The sequence below is a fragment of the Aethalodelphis obliquidens genome, unplaced genomic scaffold, assembly GCF_003676395.1.
Source record: "Aethalodelphis obliquidens isolate GAN/ISIS:26980383/991018 unplaced genomic scaffold, ASM367639v1 scaffold20, whole genome shotgun sequence".
Lineage (NCBI taxonomy): Eukaryota > Metazoa > Chordata > Mammalia > Artiodactyla > Delphinidae > Aethalodelphis > Aethalodelphis obliquidens.
In genome coordinates, this window is record NW_020837964.1 from 232,270 (window position 1) to 245,414 (window position 13,145).

The following is a 13,145-nucleotide window of genomic DNA, read 5'->3' on the forward strand; positions in this document are numbered from 1 at the left end:
ACATGTGAGTTGAGGGTTTCGGGCCGGTGCTGCCGTTTGCGTACAGACTCTGTGTTTGGGAGGAAGTTGTGGCAGAGGCTGCTCGTGGCCCTTTGTGGGCAGGTTTGCTGACCCTGCTCTCTGCTAAGAAGCTCCGTGATGACCCCTGGGGGCCCCTCCCAGGGTTTGGGGATTCCTGTGCTGAGGTGTTGCAGCCTCTTCTCCGGATGGGGGCTCGTTTTCCAGTCTCGTCAGCTCCACTGTGGCCCTGTACGTCCAGGGTGGAAACGCTGTGATGTGGGTTTGCGGCCCTGAGACCTCTCCTCTCTCAGGTCGTGGACCTCCTGCTGACGTCTTTCTGTCAGAACCTCATGGCGGCCTCCAGCGTTGCCCCACCAGACAGGTAGAGGCTAGGCGGTCTCACCGGGGGGTTTGGAGCTGTCCTGGGGCGGCCTGGGTGCTCGTGATGAGAGTGGCCGTCGTTCCTGGTCCAGCTCTGAGCCTGGGGCCCTGGTCCTGCCCCCCGACTTCGTGCTGCGCTGGGGAAGGGCCTGGGGGGGGGGGCTGACTTATCCAGCAGGGGCGTGGCGACGGTCAGCGTCGCAACAGGAGACCCTCCTGGTTGGGAAACAGCCTGGTTCTTTCTTCAGTCTCTGGTGCCTGACTGCTCATCCACCAGGCTCCAGGCGGGCAGTGCAGGGCCAGGCCTGGCCGCTGCCACTGTTCTCTGTGGCTGTCCCCACAGGCAGGGCCCCTGGGCCGCCCACTTCGTGAGGACCCTGTGCAGACGCAGGCTCCTGCCGGCTCTGCTCAGCCGGCTCTGCCAACTGCTCCATCACCAGGTAGGGCTGCCACCTCCTCCAGCCCCCACAACGCTGAACCTCTTTTCTTTTTAAATATTTCTGTATTTATCTACGTATGTACGTATGTATGCATGTGGCTGCGCCCGGTCTTCATTGGGGCATCTGGGCTCTTAGTTGCGGCATGTAGGCTCTTTAGTTGCGGCACGTGGGCTCTTAGTTGTAGCACACAGAATCTTTAGTTGCGGCATGCGGGATCTTTAGTTGAGGCACGCGGGCTCTTAGTTGCGGCATGTGGGCTCTTACTTGCGGCATGTGGAATCTCGTTCCCTGACCAGGGATTGAACCCTGGCCCCCTGCATTGGGAGCACGGAGTCTTTAGCCACTGGACTACCAGGGAAGTCCCTGAACCACTCTTCTTTCCTATTTTAGGGCCCGAGCCTGAGTGCCTCACATGTGGTGGGGTTGGCTGCCCTGGCCGTCCACCTCGGCGAGTCCAGGTCTGCCCTCCCGGAGGTGCATGTGGGCCCTCCCACCCCTGCCAGGGGCCTGCCCGTCCCCGAGCTCTTCGACATCCTCCTGCCCTGTAGGACCCAGGAGTCCTCAGCCCTGTGTCTGAAGTGAGTGTCCCTCTTGTCAAAAGTAACACACGTTCATCAGACAAAATTAGCACAGACACACATGCTCTACAGATGACCAGTCTTTACCGTGTTGGTCTGTACCCTTCCAGAACCTTGTCTTGGGTGTATTTGTGTGTGTGTTGGTATCTTCAGTTAGAAAAGTGAGATCACCCTACTTTGCTACCTGCTTTTCAAGATGCTCACAGTGGGCTGCAGGTGCCCTTCTCCAGGTCAGGTGGCCAGCGGCTGGCTGGACCTGACCCTCAGGTTAGGTTCCGGGGTCCCTGTGGTGAACAGCTTTCTCTGGGGGAGGTTTCTACACACACAGCTGTCCCATCCAGAGGGTTTTGAGACCCATCGTCCAGTTATGTGCTCCTCCACTCGCTGCACACTGCGTGCTAGGCCCCCTCCCGGGACCTGGTGAGTCGCAGGGAGCCCGTAGCCTGGGGTCGGCGGCTGTGAGAGATGGGCGGGGGTTGGGTGAGAGTGGCCATCCCATGGGCAGAGCCCTGGGGAGTCCACGTGTGACTCAGGCCCGAAGGGCTTCCTGTGGCTGCTGAGGTCAGGACGGAAGCCGGAGGCTCCGGTGGGAGATGTTGGGACCAGGGTCGCGGCTCACGGACTGAGCTGGCATTAGGAGAGACAGGGAGAGCTGAGCACAGGAACGCGGCCTGGGACCAGTGCCCGCCAGCTGTCCGCGCCATCCACAGCAGCACCACTGACAAGTCCGCACTGGGAGTCGGGCCCCTTCCTCGCCACAGTCCTGACTCTCTGGGCCTCATGGTCACCTCTGTTCTCGGCAGCCTCTCCCTCCCACACGTCACAGCCCGCCATGGGCAGGCAGAGGCTGAGTTGGAAACCGGACATGCTTCACTCTGGCTCTGAGGTTCTTTTAGGCGGGAACAGTGAATAATTTGCCATCATGCAGATGAACGAGAGCCTTACGCAATCACACGGGGAACACCCACCTCGCACCTCCTCACTTCATTCCCTTGGTTCTGACCGTGGCTCTGGACACGCTGGGAAAGCAAGCCCTTACGTGCAGAGCCTGCGTGTTCATGTGTTTTCTGAGTCTCTCGTCAACGTGGAAAGAGCTCAGGCCAGACGGCCTCACTGGGGGCTCTTCCCGAGGGCTCGGAGGAGCCGGCCTGGCTGGGCCTGAGGCTGAGCGCCGAGCGGCCGTCGGGCTGGGAGGCCCTCAGTTCACGTTGTGCAGTTCACGCTCTTCTTCCACCTGTTGTTTTGCGTGGATCCCATTTCTGTGTTATAATCTGTTTTCTATTTTCAGATTTTGTACAGCGGCAATTTCTTATTCTTTGTGTAAGTTTTCTTCCCAGTCACGTGACATGTCGTACAGCTGTTTGTCTCCAGGCCTTATAAAAAAGGTGAGTCTCGTGGGTTCCTTTTTCTGCTCTCCTGGAAGTTCCAGTCTTGTACGGGTTTCTGGCCTGAAGCCTGTGTCGCCTCCATCCCGGCACCGGCCTCGTTCGTAGCAGACTTGTCTCCTGGCGCCACCCTGCCGTCTGCTTGGGTTGAACACTGCCTTTTCCTTCCATCTGAGTTAAGAGGAGGGGCTGGCAGGTGACAGCTACAGATGTCCCTCCTTATTTATGAAGTAGGCAAGTTAGAAGATTGCCGTTCATAGAAAGTGTGTCAGCATTTAAAGAAGCACCCTGTGCTTCCTCTGAAGACGGCCTGGGAAGCCGCGTGTTAGAATCCTCAGCGTCAAAGGCGGCGGTGCCGTCACAGCGGGAACCAGTGTTGCTGCGCCTGCAGAGCTTTAGGGCACGTCTCCCATGAGGTTCGAGCCTGGTTCAGAGTTCCAGGCTCCGCGTCGGGCTCCTGGGCGCTGCTGGGAGCTCCACCGCGTCAGGAGCAGCCTGGGGTCCAGGTGCCCCTGTGCTCCCGGTCCCAGGTGCCGACATTTTAAAGTGTGGGATAGAGATCCGGAGGAGCGGCCCAGAAGAGGAAGTCCTCGCCCTGTGTCCCAAGCTCCCCGAGGTCCCCTCAAGCAGCCTGTGGCTCTGTCAGCATGAGGGTGGGGGTGCGACCTCCTAAGGCAAAGATGTGCGGCTCAGTGCATCGCTGAGGGAGCATCTCCTGTAGCCAGTGAGCACACTTCTTAGAATGCCGGTGCCCGCGGGTCGCGCGTGACGGCCGTGCGCGGCTGCAGGGCATGGCAGCTCAGAGATGTGTGGTCAGGGCTGGCTGCCCACCGAGACCAGGGGCTCCTCGCTGCCAGCCGGGCGCAGCCAGGCCCCTGCGTGTTTCCTCAGTCTCACAGCACACACGCCACTGTCTTTTTTCAGTTCCAGTTCATGGTGTTCAGATGGTTCTCAGAGGCCCGAGACCCTCCCTCTTGGGAAGACCCGGCCAGCTCTCCCTGGCGGCCCCTGTGCCTGCCCTCCGTGGACTGGCAGCGAGCCGCTCTCTGCCTGTGGAAGCAGAGGACCTTGCGGGAACTGCTGAAGCAGGAGGGACTCCATGTAGGTCCCACTGTCCCTTCCGCTGCTTTGCTCCTCCACGCTCTGGGCTCCGTGGGCGCAGGACATGGGCGGCGGGCCTGACCCGACAGAAATCACTCCTGGGATCGTCAGATTTGACACATGCCTGCCAGGCCGTGAGCTGGGGCCGGGTGTCTCCAAGCACAGTCACCGGAAGCTTGGCCGCTCAGACAACGTGCCCATGTGACTGTTTCTGCCACCTCTTCATAACTTTTCATTTATTTCTTGGATGTTTGCCTGCTTGTTCTGGTCTTTAGAGAAGAAGTTGTGTCGTTTTATTGTATATGTTTTTCAACTCTTTTATTGTTAATAATCAGTCATACAAGAGTAGGTCTGACCATCTGCCTGATGCCAGGAGCAACGAGGCAGGAGCAGCCGTGCCTCGATCACTGTCTACACACACGTCCCTGCTGGTGCCGCGCAGCCCCGGCGTTTACACACACTGCGTGTGCTGCATGCGTGTCCCTGAGACACGTTGTTACACACAGTGTGAGGTTTTTTTTGTTTTTGAATTCTGATGTCATTTATTGGCACAAAAATTATTCGAATACAACATGGTGTCTGGACGTGGCCACACTTTATATTTTGTGCATTTAGTTTATATTTCTCTTGCTCCTAATTCCCAACATGTACTAGACCTTCCTTCTCTCTGTCAGCGGTGTGAGGTTTTGAGGCTAGTCTGTGTTGACGCGTGGAGCTGTGACTGTTGGAAGCATGTTGTCACATCAAGTTTATCTTTTGGTCATTTGCACAGCTCAGTGAGCTAGAAAGTGATTGTTGTGCAGATGCTGCGGGCTGTCCAGGACCAGGCAGCGGCGTTGAGGACTGAGCTTAAATGCCAGTTTGAACAGTTTTGGTTAGCTTCACGTTCAGAGTTAAATGACTGATTCTTCATCTGGGCTTGGTGCCAGCCTCCCAGTCTAACCCTGGGAGATGGCATAGGACGATATTTCTGACAGACACACAGGAGATCTCCAGCTAATATGAGATAGGGCAGCGTCACAGCCCCAACCTGTGGCTTCTGTGCTCTGTCCTTGCTGTGGTGGTCACTTGGTCCTTCTCTCTCAGTTGACTTACAGAGACTGGTTACAGCTGGAACTAGAAATTCAGCCTGAAGTTGATTCTCTTTCAGATACAGAAAGGTAAGTGTTTAAAGGATCTACCCTTTAAAGTGTTAATACAGTTTTCTACACTGTCTTAAGTCTAAGTTTTGTCATTGTATCCTCAGTGTAATGTTCAGTTTAACATAAGTGTATGAGTACAATTTTATTCATTCTTTTATTTGAGAAACATTTATTGACCTACAGTTTGCCAGACACTTCTAGAATGTTCTAGAAGCTGGGGATGCAGTGTGAACAAGACAGATGGGGCACACGAGGCACATACAGGGCTTCCCACTTGCACTCTGCCCCAACGCCCCTAAGCCGTTCTTCACAGGAACTGTGCAGAACCGGGCCCTGTGTGAGCCTGGGGGCGGGCAGGGTGATAAATAAGGTGGATTAGAGGGCACTGAAGACACCAGATGGGGCTTTGGGAGCTGGTGCCGGCGGGGAAGGATCAGAGAAGGCTGCGCCTGGGGAGGGCCACAGTGGGGAAGCCCTGGAGGGTCTCAGCTGGGGTCGGCCGGCCAGGGAAGCAGAGGGGAGGGTGGGGAGGGCCACAGTGGGGAAGCCCTGGAGGGTCTCAGCTGGGGTCGGCCGGCCAGGGAAGCAGAGGGGAGGGTGGGCAGCGCCTTGCCGAGTGCTGGCTTTGAGGCGCGGCAGCAGGGGTGAGCGAATCAGAGTCTGAGACCCATGTGAGTCCCGGGGCTGGTGACTGAGACCGCCAAGACGTCAGGTGTGCTATCCTGGCCTCGAGCAGGTGCTGACGGGCCGTGGGTTTGGGGGTGGGTCAGGGGGTGCAGAAGCCAGAGGTGGCTGTCCTCAAGCCACCATACTTGGAGTGGTCAGAGACGTCCCTGAACACGGGGGTGCTGTGTCGTGGTGTCAGAATCTGACGGAACAAGTAGAATAAGGAAGGACAGTGATGGGCAATGGGAGGGATGACCCGCTTCCTTTCCCAGCTCAGTGGGCGCTTCCACCTTTCAGGTTTGTGCGCGGCCTGCCTCCTGTGCACTTCCTTCCTTGCCAGGAGGGAAAGAAGGAACTAGTTTTCTGGCCTGCGGCTCCATAGGACCCCTTCTTAACTCACCCTCAGGTCACTGTGTGTTGATGGTGTGGGTCCTGTTCAGGGCCTCCTTCCGTCTCCTGATTGCAGTTCCAAACAGGCTTTGGCGGCTCGCTCCCTGCCCCTCGTGGTCACATGGGGAGGTCCTGCTTGGGTCCTGTTATTCCTGCAGGAACAGACTGCAGTGTTGGTGGCTGTCTTTGCTGTGGTTTCAGCACCACGGAGCCTGGTCCATGTGTGGATGCTTTGCTGGTGGGCCTGGGACAGTGCAGGCACCCGCTCCACCCCCAGCTCAGCAGCTGTGGACCTGCATGCAGCCCCGTCACCCCTGGCTGAAGCAGACGCTGGCCCGTGCCTCCCGCAGCACAGACCCTGGCATTTGCATTGCAGGCAGGACTTCCACCAGTGGGCCATCCACCAGCACTTCCTCCCCGCGCCCTCTGCCACCGGGGGCTGCGATGGAGACCTGGAAGTCGCCTGTGCCACGCTTGTCGACGTGCTCATGGACTTCTGCCAAAGGTTAGGAATGTTAGTGCCCCGAAGAGTCTGTCTTTTGATTTTGGTAGCTCTAAGAACGTTTTTATTTCTCTCAGTCCAGTTTGTGTTATACAGAGCACAGTTGAACATATCCTGATCGCAAGTTTGGGTTTTCGAGATAAAGGCAAGCTTCCGGAATCAGCTTTCTCTCTGTGCCTAGATTTGCCAGTGGCAGTGACCTGGTCTTTCTGCTTTGTCTCCTGGTATCAGGGTTATTAGCAAATGTGATGAGAATAAAAGGTCAAGCAAGTGGTGGGCGCCAGTGTTGTCACCCACAGTGCAGGGAGCACTGGCGTGGACTGCCTGCCATGAAAGGCAGGCGTTCCTGGTACCAAATGGGCTGTGCCAGGTGTGGCCTTCTGACGTGGCCTGTTTTTCTCATCGTCCTCGTGGTTGCTGTGTCGAGGTGGTACGTCGTGTTATCTCATTATGGTTTTGATTTGCTTTTCCCTGATGGCTTATGATGTTGAGCATCTTTTCACGTGCTGGTTGACCATTTGTGTTACCTTTTTTGGACAAATGTCTAATCAGATCCTTTGCCTACTTAAAATTGGGTTATTTGCTTATTGGGTCATAAGAGTTCTTTATATACTCTAGATACTTGGTCCTTACCAGATATATGAGTTGCAGATATTTTCTTTCATTCCATGAGTCATCGGTTCACTCCCTAGAAGGGGTACTTTGATGCACAAAAGTTTTAAATTTTGAAGAAGCCTTATTCATCTATTTTTAGATTTAGCTCTTATTTTTAGGCCTTTGATCCATTCTGCATTAATTTTTTATATGGTGTGAGGTAGGGATCTGGCCCCATTCTTCTGTATGTGGATATCCAGTTGTCCCCTTTTGTTGAAGAGACTGCCCTTTCCCTGTTGAATGGTCTTGGAACTCCTGTGGAAAGTCCATTAGCCATACATGTGAGAGTTCACTCCTGGACTCCTGATTCTATTCTACTTACCTATATGTCTATCCTTGTGCCAGGACCACACCATTTTGATTACTATAGCTTTGTAGTAAGTTTTAAAATTGGAAAATGTGGGGATTTCTTGGTGGTCCAGTGGTTAGGACTCTGCACTTTCACTGCTAAGGGTCTGGGTTCAACCCCTGGTCGGGTAACAAGTTCCAACGAGCCATGTGCCATGGCCAAAAATAAATAAATTTTAAAAATTGGAAAATGTGAAATCCTCCAACTTTGTCCTTTTTCAGGATTTTTTTTGGCTATTCTGGGTCCCTTGCACTTCCACCTGAATTTTAGGATCAACTTATCACTTTCTGCAAAACGAGATGAGATTCTGATAATGACGGCATTGTATCTGTAGATCAGTTTGGGTAGCATTGCCATCTTCCTATCCATGAACATGGGGTGGCTTTCCATTTATTAAGGTCATCTTTAATATTTTCAACAATATCTTATAGTTTTTAGCACACAACTCTTGCATCTCCCTGATTAAATTTATTAAGTATTTTATTCTTTTTAGCACCATAGGCTCATTGCTTTAATTTCACTTATTTGCTCTGATGGTTTTTTATTGTGAATTCTTTAGGATTTTCTATATGAAAGGTCTTGAAATCTGCCAGTAGAGATGGTTTAACTTTTTCTTTTCCAATCTGGATGCCTTATATGTACTGATTTATTTATTTGCTGAATTGTCCTGGCCAGAACTTGACAGGGCAGTGTTGACTGGAAGTGGTATGAGCGGACAGTTGTCCTGGTCCTGATCTTAGGAGGACAGTTTTCATCATTAAGAACGGTGTGAACTGAGGGTTTTTCATAGATGCCCTTTGACAGGTTGAGGAAGGTCCCTTTTACTCCTAGTTTTTTTTTTGTTTTTTTTTAAATCAGGAAAGGGTATAGCATTTAATTTAACGCTTTATCTGTGTGGTTTTTGGTTTTTATTCTACTCATATGTTTATTGCATTAATTGATTCTTGCATGTTGAGCCAACCTTGCATTCTTGGGATAAATCCCACTTGGTCGTGGCATGTAATTGTTTTGATGTGTTGCTTGAGTTGGTTGCTGGCTTTTTGCTGTTGTTGGCACACCGTGAGTGTCCTGCAGTCTCCGGGCACGTCCTGGCCCTGTGACCACAGGCCACTCTGGAGGCAGGAGGAGAAGCAGGCAGCCCAGCACAGTTAGGAGACAATTAGGAGGCTTTCACTGTGTTTTCATTGCAGTTCAAGGAGTTATGGTCACTCAGAGAATTCTGACTTGGTTCTTGGCGGCTGCACAGGAAATCGTGATATTTTTTCCAGATTGCAGGTGAGTTAGAAGATGTAAAACTCAGGTGTGTCCACTGCATTTAAGCCACGTGCTATTAAGATATTTATTATGAATATCCAGTGAGTCCTAAGGAACCTGACCAGAACGAAAGCTTGAGTCACATACACAATGGCTTAGACCAGAGAGGCCACGTGCTCTGTGAACTCACCTCACCGTGAACATCACAGGAACACGGAAACGAAAACTGTAATATGGGAAGCATCTCCAGGCTTTAGGACGTTTAAAATTTGAGAACAGGAAGTAAAGATACTGACTTTGGCAGCAGCGTGGCTGCTACTCCTGTTCTCTGCTTTGTAACTCCTGGTGCTGCGTTGGGAGGTCAGGCTCTGAGGATTGACATAAATAACCCTCCACCTGGCCGAGGATCAGGAGTTTGCAGATGTCGGAGGCTGGGAGACTCTCCCGTCTCCCGGGTCACTTGGCAGCAAGGCAGGAGCACTTTTAGGAGAGTGCAGAAACCGTGTTTCTCACGTTGAAGTGAAAGGGGCGTTTCTGTCAGCATCCTGCTCTCCCCAGATCTCTTGAGCGTGAACTCTGGGGTCAGAGTGCAGAGCAAGGCCCCATCCTGCATCCTCGTCCACAGTGTGCACTGGGGGTCTGTAACTTTGGAAGAGTACGTGCAATTCTGTATAATAGGATTCGGTGTTCCCGCTGTCACTCTTAAAAAAAGTGCCAGACTTTAGAACATGTGGGGAATGAAAGAGAAATCATGGAGGATGTGGTCTGGAGCACTGGGAAAATGTACTTAAAAATGAGTAAAGCATCCCACAGAGAAAGGACCCGAGTCCCCCAAGCCCTCATCTTGACCTTTGTCCTCCACGTCCGTCATAACTGAACGTGGAAGAAGGTGACCTGTGAGGGCAGACACAGCGGGAGACGTGGGGTTGGGGTCACAGATGACGGGGTGATGATGAGACGGGTGCTCTGCATCTGGGGGGTGAGACAGCACACGTGTGCCTGCAGGCTGTGTTCGCGCCTCACTTGTGTGATTCACCCTCAGGCTGTGCACACCCCCCACCTGCACAGGGGAGCAGGTGATAAACGGGTGAAGTGTCAGCCATGGGGAGTCTGGGGAAGGGTGTTCTTTGCACTGTTCTTTCTTCATTTTTGCAAAATCCTGCAGTTGTTCAGTCATTTCCAAGTGAAAAGGCTAGTTGCACTCACTCCGCTGGCCCCACCTCGGGGCCCTGCTGGGAGTGAGAGGCCCCAGGGTTTCTGCCTCTGGCCGTGCTCTCTTCAGGAGATGGCTGCTGGCCTGGAGCAGGGCCCAGCGCGCCTCGGCCATGCTGCTCCCCGGGGCCACTTCCTCTTTGGAGTTTTCTGCAGACGCCTCCAGGCCCTGGCTCGAGGGTGGGACGTGGCCAGCCGCCTGCAGCGACAGCAGGAGCTGCTCATGTGCAAACGGTAACACGGCTGGTGCCCCAGGGTCTGTCTTCACTTTGGGGTCTCTTCCCACTAGTCGCTCGTCTCTGGCCCCCGCCCCAGCCTGGGACGGCATCTTCCCCGGGTCCCCTGGAGAGCAGGGTCTAGAGGTGTGAAAGCAACGGGGGGTGAAAGTTCTCCTCCTGGGCTTCAGAAACCCCTCAGTTCAAAGACCTCGTGTGGAATGTGCGCTCAGGGTCCTCACTGCATCACGGCTGAGCCGTGATGTCCTTCCCGGTCTCGTGAACTGGTTGGTTAACGCGCTGCTCCCTGCCCTTGGTCATCGTGTAACATCACACCTGGTCTGGGGACACACAGTGAGTGTCCGTCGGCCCAGCAGGGCAACAGGCCGCAGACCAGGGCCAGTTCCGAGCGGGCTGGGAGGGTTGGCTGCGCTCCGAGCGTAGCTCTCGGGGTCACCGTCCATGCCTCCCTCCTCGCAGCATCCTCCTCGGCCTGCCCCCCTCCGTGCTTGTCGGCAGCCCCCGCTTGGAGCAGCTGGCCGCCCCTGACTGCGATGACTTCTTCCACTTGGTCAACTCGGAGCTGGTAGGCGCAGGGCAAGTGAGCTGGGCTGTGGGGTTGAGGGGCTACGTGGGCACCTCAGGCTGGCTCTGGAAAACTCACCAGCGCATCCGTGGTCACGTGGAGCCAACGCCTCAGTGCATGTCCTGCCTGCCCACGCCGGGTCTCTGAGGGTAGGACGTGGCGCTCGGAGCTGCGGGTGAGCCCTTCACCTGGCTCAGCACCGGCCTGCGAGGCTAGCGACTGGGCAGCCTCGTCCTCCGGAGCACGACTCCTTCACGGAACCTTCCGCAGGGTGACCAGCTTGGGCCCTGCATGTGCAGACCATCCTGCCCGCCTTGCCTCCCCTCCGTCGGTTTCTTTTGGGGGCACGGAAGCCAGATGGTGCCCCAGCTCTTGTCAGGGGCTCCAAAGGGTGACATCCCTGTGACCTGCACGTGGTCAGGGTCAGGGAGGTGCCGTGCATAAGTGCTCCCCTGCCCACTGCAGGGAACGGCTTCTACACCAAAGATGGGTTCCCACTTTCTAGAAATGCACACGTGACTAGAGCTTGACCTGAGGTTCTGTTCATTTGTGTGGAACTTTAAAAGGTAACTGGGGAAGCAGCAGAAATGAGATTTTCTTTAAGTTCGTTCTAAAGGCTGTTTCCCTTCGAGCCTTGAGAACGGCCTGTGAAAGCAGCCAGGGAGGACACGGCAGGGACGGCACCTGGCCCGCCCGCCTGGGCCCACGGGGTTTGCACCACGGCTGGCGGGCACGGGGGTGGACGCGAAGCCACACGGAGCCAGCCCTCCGTGGACCATGGCGGTACCATCCTGCCGCGTGTCCTTATGTGCTGGAGCCCCCAGCAGCTGCCCGCCCTGTCCTGCGCGTGCTTCCTCACTGGCCTCTACTGTTGTGCAGAGAAACTTCTCCCACGACGGCGCCCTGACCCACGACATCACGGCCCACTTCTTCAGGGTAATTTCCTTTCCCTCTGCCCCTCCAGCGTCGCTGCTCACTCAGACCCCAGGGCTGGGCCCTTGGTGCGTGGCAGCTCCCGGGGCCCTGGTCCGCGTGCAAACCCTGCGTGCGGGCGTGTCTCCCCGCAGGGGCTCCTCAACGCCTGTTTACGAAGCAGAGACCCCTCCCTGGCAGCCGACCTGACCCTGACTGCCTGCCAGACCCAGTGCCCCTTGCTTCTGACCTCTGCTCTGGTAGGCTCCCCATCTTTTCAGGGGCGTTCCTGGACCTGGCGCAGCCGGGGTCCGCCCAGGGCTTCCTGGCAGCGTGATTCAGGGGAAGCTGCACCAGGAGCAGTTGGGACAGACCACAGGAGTTGGGGTGGGGCTCCTCGGGAGTCTCTGTGCCCGGAGCCGTTCACACTCCTACTTGCTCTGTGCTGACTGGAGCTGAGCGGGGACTGCTGCTCTGCTGGTCCGGCTGCTGCCCCAGCCCCTGCTGGCCCGGCCTTCTCGTGACGTTCCACGGGTGGGGCTCCCACGCGAGCTTTCTCACCCCTTCTCAGTTTTGTCGGGAGGGAGGACGCAACGCATTCCTTGCTGGCTCCCTGGGCGGCTGTGGCCTCTGGCTCACGGCTCTGCAGCTCAGCAGGGCCGTCCAAGGACCGGGCCATCCTCTGTCCACATCCTGCATCCTCCGCGGATGAGGATGAGCACGCCTCACGGAGCTGCTTTGGACCTTAAATGAGACGCTGTCCTTGTGGTTATGAAGCACTTGATGAGCGGGAGACAGGCTCTGGGGGTGTCGGCCTGCGGGCAGACGTTGCCCACGCAGATCGCCAGCATCACCCGAGGCTTCCCGATCTTCTTGGTGGGGGGCGGGGACTGACCTGTCGGTGCCCGTTCTCTCCCATGAGCTGTGGTGGCCGCACCTGGAGCCCGAGCTTCACCGCCGCTGGAGGAGATGCTCTCAGAGCCCGCTGCCTGCAGAGCTGCGGAGGCTGCAGGAGGCCCGGCACTTTGCCGGGAGGTGAGTGCGGGCAGCGGGACCCACTCTGGGTTACGTGCATGGTGTCTCGGGAGCTGGAGGGGGCCCTGGGGAGGCTCTGTGAGGCCCACGTGTGGAAGGGGGAAGCAGAGCCGAGCGGACACGTTCCCGTCAGACTGGCATCCGGGGTCCACCTGCCCGTCTCCTCGCACATCCGAGTGGTGCTGTCCTCGGAGGTCACAGCAGGGATTGCTGGCCCCATCCAGCCTCCCTGCATCTTCCTTTGTGACCCGTTTTTATCCGAGGCACCTGTGTCCCCCCCCACAAAGGGTCAGGGATGCTCGAAATCTCAGAAGACGAAGAAACCAAGTCTGCCCACTGAGTC

General features: G+C 55.8%; 1 protein-coding gene across 6 annotated transcripts in view; it reads left to right on the forward strand.

Annotated features, from left to right (window-relative positions):
* Nucleotides 1-13,145, forward strand: part of FANCA (FA complementation group A) — a 51,204-nt gene that overhangs the window by 33,472 nt on the left and 4,587 nt on the right. For 3 of the 6 annotated variants that reach the window (XM_027118897.1, XM_027118898.1, XM_027118899.1), the window contains 13 exons: nucleotides 312-382; nucleotides 725-821; nucleotides 1,212-1,399; nucleotides 2,688-2,784; nucleotides 3,709-3,885; nucleotides 4,972-5,045; nucleotides 6,460-6,588; nucleotides 8,779-8,863; nucleotides 10,125-10,288; nucleotides 10,750-10,855; nucleotides 11,735-11,791; nucleotides 11,923-12,027; nucleotides 12,690-12,802. In XM_027118897.1, coding sequence (XP_026974698.1) covers nucleotides 312-382; nucleotides 725-821; nucleotides 1,212-1,399; nucleotides 2,688-2,784; nucleotides 3,709-3,885; nucleotides 4,972-5,045; nucleotides 6,460-6,588; nucleotides 8,779-8,863; nucleotides 10,125-10,288; nucleotides 10,750-10,855; nucleotides 11,735-11,791; nucleotides 11,923-12,027; nucleotides 12,690-12,802 — 1,463 coding nt within the window. Of the gene's footprint in view, nucleotides 1-311; nucleotides 383-724; nucleotides 822-1,211; nucleotides 1,400-2,687; nucleotides 2,785-3,708; nucleotides 3,886-4,971; nucleotides 5,046-6,459; nucleotides 6,589-8,778; nucleotides 8,864-10,124; nucleotides 10,289-10,749; nucleotides 11,422-11,734; nucleotides 11,792-11,922; nucleotides 12,028-12,689; nucleotides 12,803-13,145 lie in introns of those variants that run through there. The other 3 variants (XM_027118900.1, XR_003435343.1, XM_027118902.1) reach the window with 3 other exon arrangements.